Raw genomic sequence first — 10483 nt, forward strand, 5'->3', positions numbered from 1 at the left:
GTTTCTCGTAGTTAATGTTTAATGTCACATAAAAACTTATGCTAGAAGACCTTAAGATAGGAATGAATTGAATGTATAATTGATAGATTGTGTACATGATATAAAATGTGTGGTTTAACTGTTGTTAATAATTTGCTGTTGAAGTCGGATGGTTTTGGAAAAAGATTTAATATTAGTATTTGTTTGATTTTGAAATAATTTGTTACTGAAAATTATCTGAATGACTGAGAGGTGTTTGGTTTGGTAGTTGGGACCCTTGAAGGGTGGCAGAAATTCGAGTTTTAGAGGAGATACTGTCAAAATTTCTATAGGAATTGGAGTTTTGATTTGAAGTGTTATTTTAAAAAGGAAAGAGATTATTTTGTGGCTTGTGTATTTGAGACTATTTGTTGACCCTCTGTCGCAAGATGTGACCGGGCACTTTAACTTCTCAGATTCCCCCATGGGCATGCATACATATATATATATATATATATATATATGAATATTGAATATTATATTTGAGTTTGGAGTTTGATTCCATTGAATAATATGTTATTGAGCTTGGAGTTTGACTTCATGGAATACTATATTATTGAGTTTGGGGATGCACGCACAGAGGGATTGTCCGATGGTTAACTATCAGGATATGTCGGATTGGCTGTATAACCGACAGATCAGACTCATCAACTATAGGACAGGCATACATCATTTACATTTGTTTCCTTTGTTTGAGTGTGCATTATTTTAGTTTACTTAACTGTTTAATTCTGCTTATCTGTTACTTGTTCTACTTGCTGTAAATGCTTCTCTATCTGTGTTTTCCTTGCTTGAATTGTATGTATATATTTTCTGAGAAATCCCTCTTGACGGAGGTGTGGGGGGAGGGGGAGGGGTTGTTCCACCAGTGTCTCAGAGGATTGGAGGAGTCAGAAGTGAAGTGTTAAGTTGAAGTTAGATTTAGAACTTTAATACTTTAGATAATTTACCTAATTTCTGGTTTAGTTGAATCCTTAAGTTGAAATCTGAGTGGCGAAGTTCTAGGAATGCCTCTGGCTCTCCCGAAACCTTTTATATTAACTATGTGGGCACCTTTACCATGCTGAGAACCTCCGGTTCTCATTCCATATATATTTTGTTGTTTTTCAGATGCAGGTCAAGAGGCACCTCGTTGAGCGTCTGGAGAGCCTCCTTACAAGCGAAGAACTATCTTTTGGGCTGTCATATTTTGTTTTAGGCATATATATATATATATATATATATATATATATATATATATATATATATATATATATATATATATATATAATCTCCACATGTACATTTTGTGTTTTGTCCCTCCTAGAGGTTGACTTTGAGATACAGGTGTTTATTTTGTAGTTTGAGTTTTATTTTGGGTTGTATATAAATATATATAATTATATACTCTGACCGGCCTTAGCTTTGCAGGTCGAGTCTAGAGCTTGCTGTCTGAGTTTTGGAACTCTGATATATACATATGTTTTCAGTTTTTTTTTATCTTACTTATCCGTTTTACGAATATCCATGAGAGTGTGACACGATTTTCTGTTTATCGTTTTTCTTTAGCTTATTCTTCAAGGCATCCACTATATTTATGTACATATCCTTTTCTTTTAGAGGTCGTAATACATTACCACCTCTGCTTTACGACTTAAGCGTAAGGCTTTGTATGGTAGGGTGTTACACTATTCAATTGTTACTGTTGTCGTAAAAAGAATCAAAATAAGAATTTTTATAATTATTATTTTTTACATTAATTCAAACCTATATTTTTCAATAACTTTTTAATTATTTATATGCTCTTATTGTTTTTTAAACCTATTTATTAATTACTAGTAATATATTATAATACACATCATAATTTATATATATTAAATTATTAATATGTAAAACTTTTTTAGTGTGTAATATACAAAAATATATGTAATAAACTATATATATATATTAATTATATAATAATAAACTAATAATACTAATTATTTTTAAAAAAATAGAGTACCATGACCACCTTAGACCCCTTAAATCCGTCTTTGCCTAAAATCTTGGAGAAGAAATCACAAACCAATTAACTCCTTTATCAAATAAGCCCACTATATAAAAGGGAGTAGTTAAGCCCTCGTATATTTTTCAAGATCTTCATCATCACACATTCACATCATAGTTGTCAGAATTAAATCGGTGATCAAATCGGTCAGACTACTAAGTCATTGATTTAACTGGTAGATCACTGGTTGAACCGGTTAATTCGGTCCTACATAAGTAAAACATATAAAATAGCTAAAAACTTAAAAATTAATAGTTAAAAAACATATTTCCAATAACATTTTAATAAACATTAAGTCTCAAATCCTAAAAATAAGTAATACGAAAATAAATATAAAATTTGTTAGTACTATTACATAAACAACTCAATTTAACACAATGAAAATAACAATTCATGGATTATATCCAAAAAATAATTTCAAAGTCTGGATATCTTTCTTCATCTGACAAATCTGGAGCTACATCCTAATTGGTAGAGGTGTGCATGGTCCGACCCGACCCGAACACTTTTGGGACTAATTTAGTGTGATTTTATCGGGTCTAGGGCCGGGTAAGGGTCTCAAAAATAGACCCGGTTATTATTTTGGATCGGGTCCAAGCCATGACTTGGGTCACCCAAACTCGGCCGGTGGTCCGGTCATCATACACAATTAATATTTTGTGTTATTAGTGATGGATGATGGCTATTCTTATGTGGAATTCAAGTATTGTAAACCTTAATATTTTGTGTTATTGGTTATTATAAGACTATAAGTTAATATTTTATGTTTAAAATGCATAATATTGTGTTATTTGTATTGATTTAAATATTTGGTGTTATTATACAATATTAGTATTGATTATGGTTATACTTTAATTTTAGAGAAGAGTTGGTTCTTGTTATATTTTTCTAAGTGAATTTTACCATGTCAAATAATAGTTGGAGCCTTAGAAATTTAGATATTTTCACATGTTAGCTTATAAGAATGTATCAAGGTAATGTAATGTTAACGGCTCGATTTTTACTCGGTATAATCGTGGCCTAAAAGTGTATAGGTTCCATCGGGTCTAGGACCGAATTTGGGTCTAATAAATAGGCCCGGTATATATTTCGGGCCGGCTCTGGGTCACATCAAACCCGGTTTCACCCGGCCCATGCACACCCCTAATGATTGGTTTCATTCTGATTTGTATTTTTCACAGAATTATTATTAGCTTCATCATCATCTCCATCATCTTCAAGATTCAATTGATCTAGCATTTCAATAATGTTTCACAAATCATAATCAATAATAAGGCAAAACATTTGGTTAAAGCATTACAAAATCATCCCTAACAAAAACATACCCAAATTATCTAAAGCTGATTGAAGAGACATATTTGCAAGATTATTCCGCAAAGCATCAACTTCTTCAAGAGTTAAAAAATGGTGGTGAATCTTTCATTATCCATTTCGAATGATCCTCAAATTCATCAAGACAAATTGGATCATAACTTTGCTTTCTCATTCAGTTCCTATATTACCAATTAATTATATTATTCTTATTATGACTAAATTAGAAAGAATAATAAAAAGTACCTTTGTTGTAGCCTTAAGTTGTAATGAACATAAACAAGATCATTAAGCTTTTGATGCTCTAATCGATTCATTTTCTTTGAGTGAATGTGTTAAAAAATGCTCTATTTACGCTCACAACCTGAAGAACTACAAGTTTGACTCAAAACACGAATCGCTAACTTTTGTAAGTTTGGTGCTCCACATCCATAAGATTCCCACCATTGATCTTAACATAAAAAGGAAATAATTACAATCATAAAAATCAAATCTTAAATATATCACAATCATAAAAGACTAATTTTAATAAAAAAATTTACCAAGCATTACTGTGCTTCGCTTACGTATTGCAGACTGTCTTCCAAAGTCTCCTTCAGCATTCTTAAAAATTCTCGTCTCATTTGTCAATTTAGTATTCAAATTAGCATCACCGTAAGCATATCTCTCAATGACATCCAGTAGGCCAGAAGTTATTTTCTTGCGCTTGTCAAATTCTGCATAATTAAATCGAAAAGCTGGATTTAACCAATAACCAGCAGCATGAAGGTTTCTTTTAAGTTGTGAATCCCAACGTGAATCTAAAATCTTCAAATAAGGATCAACAACCCTCTTTCTTTTTTAAAACCTTTTCACCATCTCTTCCCTAGCCTTATACATAGCTTGATAAAGGAAACCCATTGCAGCTCTATCTTCACCATCCACAATACGCAATACACGAACAAATGACTTAGTAAACTTAACAATATTAGTGCATTAATTCCAAAATTTAGAATCTAAGACCTGATCCACAAACTTTTTAGCTTTGGCTTCTTTAGAGTAAGCTGAACTTGTCCATTCTCTAGATGTCACCATAGCTCTCAATGCATCCTTTTGAGCCAAAATACTTTGAAAAGTAATGAAATTAGTGGCAAATCGAGTTGGAGCCGGACGAAGTATTTCTCTTCCGCCTGTGAACTTTCTCATCAAGTACAAAGGATGGCAATGATTACAGATATACTTCGTAATCATTGAAGCTTATGACACAGTTTCACTCACTTCCTGTAACTTTCCAATATCCTGCAACATTAGATTAGCACAAAGTGCTGCACAAGGAGACCAATACAATCTAGAAAACTCCGATTCCAACAACCTTCCAGCAGCATTATCCATTACTACATGTACAATATTCTCAGGACCAACAAATAACACAACATCCCTAAGCAACTTAAACAAAGTATCAGCAGTTTTTGAGACATGAGAAGCATCAACTGACTTTAAGAAAACAGTTCCTTTAGGGCAATAAACCAAGAAATTAATTAAAGTACACCTACAACGATAAGTCCATCCGTCGGCCATGATAGTACATCCAGTTTGTTTCTAAATCACACGATAATCTTCAATCATCTTCTTTACATCTTCAACCAATTTACTCAACAAATATCCACGAACTCTTCCATAATTTGGCCCTTTATACCTTGCACCCATGTTTGCAATAGCATCGATCATCAGTTGATAATAGGCTGAATTAACCGCATTAAATGGCACAGAGGCATCCATCATCTATCTTGCAATAGCAATATCACACTTCTCAACAATTTCTTTGCTTTGGAGAACACTTTTGGTAGTTGGTTGAGCTCCAGGTGTTGCTGCCGGTGGAAAAAAAGGTTGTAATCCCTTGACTTGTTTTCCTTTTCTAGAGCTAGGTGCTGGAAGTCTTGATATTTGTTGTTGTCGCATCTCATTACATTCAATCTCATCAAATTCCCTTTCAACTTCATCACAAGCATTATAACTTTCTGCATATTCTTCTTGAGTTTTCCTTTTCTTGGTTCGAAGATCTTCAATGTTTTGATTGAATTGGTGTCTCACCATAGCTGGCACCTTTCGGCATACCTCAATATCTCCACCTTTTCTAGGCAAATGATGCTTAACTCGGTTAATTCCTCCATCCCTAATAAGTTTCTCACAATAAATACATAACAGAATAGTTTTTTCTTTATCCATAATTTGTTTACAATGGCTACATGCAGGATCAATTTTCTCTCTGTTACTATTTTTTGGGTTCCAATTGTTGGATCAGGAGTTGATCCTTGTTCCTGAGAAGTTGGTATTTCTGATGGTGTATTTGATGAAGCCATACTAAATTCCTAATCAACCAGGACTAAATGACTAATCTCCAAGAATAATGCACAACAACAATCCACTAACTACTAAGAATAATATATAATAGCAACCAACATATATAACACTACAACAGATAATCAATAATCAACAATCTAACAACAATGGATAATCAACAAACTAAACAGAAATAAAAAATAAATCAACAAACAAGAGAGATTAAAAAAAAAAACATATGTGGAAGTATTCATGTTCTCATCTACCATATATAGCAACAATATGTTACAAAAAATTGAACAATCAACAATCTAAATTCTAACAGAAATCAAACAGAAACCAACATACATAATCAATATTATTAATCAATTAATTCTAACTATCAGTACTAAATTATTGAAAATTTAATATCCTGAATAAATTCAAAAAAAATTAAAAATTAAAAATACATACCTGGAGGGATGGAGGGACGAGCAGAGAAGAGGGAGACCGGAGGTGACAACTGATGAGTAGGAGGTAGTAGGCGACGAGCAATAGCAATAACAGGAGGCGACTTGAATCTTCGATGAAGGTGTTTCTTGGCTGTGGTGAGTGGCGCACTGGTGTGGTTGCCTATTGCGACGACGGTGAGCCAGGTGAGATGGCGCTGCCGCGCCGGCTGAACAGGTCTCCGTCTTTCTCACACTCTCTGTCTCAGAGACGTAGACTCTCTATCTCTCAGCTCTCATGGTGGTCTCTCATGGCCAAAAGATTTGGGAAGGGAAATAGGAAAAGGGGATGATGGACGATGGAGGCTAGGGTTTCACTTTTAGTTCAGGTTTCAGCGGCTTTAGTTTTTTTTTTAATTTTAATTAGAAACGACGTTGTTTCAAGTGCAGGGAAAAAAAATAAAAGAGTTCGAACCGGTCCGAGTTAAATAAAACCCGCCGATTCACTGGTTCTTATCAAATCTGACCGGTTTAAATCGGGTCATTTCGATTCGCTTCCTTGTCCGGTCAAAAAGTTCGGCCGGACCGATTTGATACAAATATTGGAATCTCTTCATACCATTCAACTGAGCAGTTCAATCCGGTTCTGACAACACTGATTCACACCATTCAATTTTTTTTTTGTCTATTTCACATTTTCACTAGAAGACCTATCTGATACAAATATTGGAATCTCTTCGTATATTCCTCTCTGTTGGATTGATAATATTCTGCCAAGTAACAATTTTTTAGTTTAATTCGAATTTAAATGAAAAAATTATTTAAAAAGATTTATAAATAAAAACTTATAAATAAATAGGATACAAATTTTTTTTTGTCTAAAAGCGACATGTAATTTTTGTAATCTTCAATTTAAAAAAAATTGTTAGTTTTTGAAAGAATGAATTTATCTTTATAATTCACTAAGACAATAAAATTTGTAACACTAAAAATAGAGTTAAAATAAACAATATATTTTAACAATACATCTAAATTTTAATGTATTATAACTTACCATAATATTAGAAAGAGATAGTATATAAATTTTTTAAATATTTTAATTTTTTTATTGATCAAAACTTGACATATTACCGAGATAATCTACAAAAACAAAAAAATCCAAACTTAATATATATCCGGCACAACAATTCATAAAAAAATTATTAATATTATTTTAAGATTATTTGATTTTCGATATATGAATTGACTTTTAAAGATTCAAAATACATTCTAATTATTTCAAGTTGAGATTTATAGTTTAGTCTAAATATTATCTCTCACTCATTAGTAATTTTATTTTCATAAATATTAATATTTATGAATTAATGAAAGCATTTCTCTTTAACATCATCTTTTGCCTCACCGAAATTTTGAACTTATCAAAAAAGTTTAGAATAGGCGCTACTTTTTCTGGTGAAATTTTTTTTTTCCTTAACATAATTTAATGCTGTTACAATTCTAGTATTCATCGTCTCAACCACCTCTTCCAATTCTCCTACCAATATTAGGATGTCTTAAAATTTTTTTATGTCAGTTGGTGATTCACTCTCTTGAATAAAAAATGATTAAACAATGGTGTAAAATGATTTATACCTGCATCACAATCAAACTTTTTTTTTTAAAGAATTATAGAAGGTCAAAATTAAACTCTTGTAAAAATCAGCCCATTGTTTACAGGAAAACGATTACTAGTCCCTTGTATTTTGGGCTTTCTCGTCCAGTTAACTCTCTTTCCTCTTCTCCAAGTAATCACATCACAACTCTCTAAAATCCCACTTTGCATTCACCCAACAATTGTCGAAGAATCTTCTCGAGAAGGCGCGAAAGTTTTACAAATCAGCTTGGGTTCACTATTCCTCGATTTTATTCGTTCCTTTTCCGTCTGCGGGTAATCCTTCCGCAAACAATCGCATTAATGCTTTTCATTTTGTGACTCTGCTCTTTTTGTGTATTTACTAATATAATGTTCTCTATACTGTGTATTTGATTGAATGCTTTGCGCATAGTTAAAAATCTATTGCTAGCGTGTAGTTAATGTTTGCGAAAATGGTTTTTGGCATTTGTAGTCACAGCCTTACTTGAGTGGTTGGGTTTGGTATTAGATTTGGATATATTCTTAATCTTGGATTATTATTAAGGGTCACTGCTTAGGGTTATGGGCAATCCCATAAGATTTCATTTTTGTGTGTAGGATTGGTCTCCAGATATGCCCTATGAAAGCTATGAAATAGAAATTGCTTCCAATTTTCATGCTTTTTGTCCTGATATAATATAATTTATGCGTGCTGCTGCTGCTTCGATCATTCAAATCAAGAGCATGTGCTTTGTTTTGATGTCAAAAATAGTAAATGGCATGTTCTCACTTCTTGGTTAGCCTGGAGTTTTTAACCCGCCTAAAACGCAAATATGAATATTTTTTGCGAAGTGAATTTTTCTTAATTAATGTTTCTGAGGTAATCTGGGCTGATTTGAGTCTACTAATTTTGAACACTAGGTTTGAATTTGGGTTTTTGCAGACGTTAATTAATTAGACTTGGATAATGAGGCATCCTTTTGATTTTAATGCTACATCTTCAATTCAAGTATTCAACTCAATGCCTATAGAGCCCCTTTTTTGGGGGTCTCTTATACCTCAAGGTTATGGATTCAAACAGTGGAATTAGCCACCGATAGTTGCAGTAAGGTTTGGCTGTCTATATTACATTCTTTGGATGTGGCCTTTCTCCGAACCCAGTATAATGCCGGATGCTTTGCACTGATATATGCCTGTAATCCCATCTAACTTCTGAGGTTGTTGGTATTACATTAGGAATTTAGGATTAAGATGACTCAAGTTTACTCTGACTCCCTTGGTAGCTCCTCAAGGTTGAAGCCATTATCTTTGCCCCATTTAATTTTTTTGATGTATTTTTTCAAGCTAACAGGTAACTAGATATCTGATTTTATATGTAGCGTCTGATTTTATATGTACGTATGCTACAGGGGAAAGTCTTTTCTCAGAATTGTTTTTTCTAGTTTCATATGTTGGCGTTTCTAACTGTTCATAGATAGTGTCGTCTTATTTTTTATTTCAGAGTCTTCTTATGCATTGAAATTCATATTCTTCTTCCGAATAAAGTCAAACAAACTATCTCAGAGTGTATTTCTTCTAAAAGTTTATGTTTTAGTTACTTATTTTGATTGAAAATATGTTAAAAGTATATTCGTTGATGATCATTGAGTTAATGGTATGAGTTTTTGAACTATTGCAATCTCAGAGAGCATGGACACTCAGAAAGGCCAATCTGAAAAGCAGTCTTTACCTACAACCAATCCATCTGTTGGTACTTCGTGTCGAAAGAAGAAGAACGAGGAAGCGACTTTCTTGGAGGATTTGAAAGATCATATTGACGAGTTCATTCATGCTTCTATGGATGAACACAAGACTTGCTTTAAGAATACAGTTCAGAAGGTTTGTACTCTGTACCTAAAATTTGAAAAATGCTTTGACAACCCAAGTCAAGCATCAAGAAGTAAATAGTAATTATGGAGAAGTCGTCAAAATTATTCTCATAGTTTAATTTTAAGGGATAACGTTGAGGACAATTCTATCTTCGTTTTTCCCCCCTCATAATTGTTGGTTGTTCTTTTACTAATGGTTGTCAAATTAGAGTTTTCCTAATTATTTGTGTAACATTTCTTTAACATTTGCTTATGTAAGTTGTTTTGCATGAATTTCAGATGTTTGGTTTATCTAAGGTGGTTGCTGAGCAGAACGCTAATGCTGCAAGAGAAGTTGAAAGTTCTTTGCATCTTCAGACAACTGTACAAGATTAGTTTTCTTGTAAAGGAATTGCATTGTGTTTAGTTGTTTTCACCGGTAATGTTTCTGAGTTTCACAATCATCATTGAAGTTGGTGTTTTCATCACCAATTTAGTTAACAAAATAAATGTATGCAATTAATTGCCGTTGTGGTAATCTAATTGCTTGTTGAATTGCATTAGAGCATCAATGGTAGAAGAGATTCATAATTGCTTTGAGATGTGAAAAAACTGTTAAACACAGGTCAAGGAGCCCAAACATAAAAAATAGTCATCGTTGAATTCGTTTTGCTAAATAAATCAATGTAACAATTTTTTACTGAAACTTTTCCAATCCACTTCGGAAAAAATATTCGGCCATCGAAAAGGATTTAACAATAGATTACATGCCAAATTACCGTTGTTCATTAAGTTTTAAAGCAATAAACAGTTCGACACTACATAACAAAATAATTGATTGCATACAATCACATAAAAAACATAAAGAATTGACCTGCCGTGCAATCTTCGTCTTCTAGTCTTGGCCAAGAAATATTCCTTT

At 32.7% G+C, this 10483-nt stretch overlaps 2 protein-coding genes across 2 annotated transcripts; one reads left to right on the forward strand and one right to left on the reverse strand.

The window, feature by feature from the left end:
* Window positions 1-3187: 3187 nt before the first annotated feature.
* On the reverse strand, window positions 3188-5113 carry LOC112805891 (uncharacterized). Its single transcript, XM_029287422.1, has 9 exons — window positions 4945-5113; window positions 4613-4845; window positions 4358-4531; window positions 4252-4312; window positions 3898-4071; window positions 3711-3806; window positions 3602-3613; window positions 3370-3432; window positions 3188-3276 (listed from the first exon to the last, which is right to left on the reverse strand). Exons 1-9 carry the CDS (start codon window positions 5111-5113, stop codon window positions 3188-3190), a joined length of 1071 nt encoding a protein of 356 aa, XP_029143255.1.
* Window positions 5114-7741: 2628 nt separating this feature from the next.
* LOC112697428 (uncharacterized) lies at window positions 7742-10152 on the forward strand. Its single transcript, XM_025750604.3, has 3 exons — window positions 7742-8029; window positions 9399-9592; window positions 9862-10152. Exons 2-3 carry the CDS (start codon window positions 9404-9406, stop codon window positions 9955-9957), a joined length of 285 nt encoding a protein of 94 aa, XP_025606389.1. The 5' UTR covers window positions 7742-8029; window positions 9399-9403; the 3' UTR covers window positions 9958-10152.
* Window positions 10153-10483: the final 331 nt, after the last annotated feature.

This window comes from Arachis hypogaea, chromosome 6 (genome assembly GCF_003086295.3).
Source record: "Arachis hypogaea cultivar Tifrunner chromosome 6, arahy.Tifrunner.gnm2.J5K5, whole genome shotgun sequence".
NCBI lineage: Eukaryota > Viridiplantae > Streptophyta > Magnoliopsida > Fabales > Fabaceae > Arachis > Arachis hypogaea.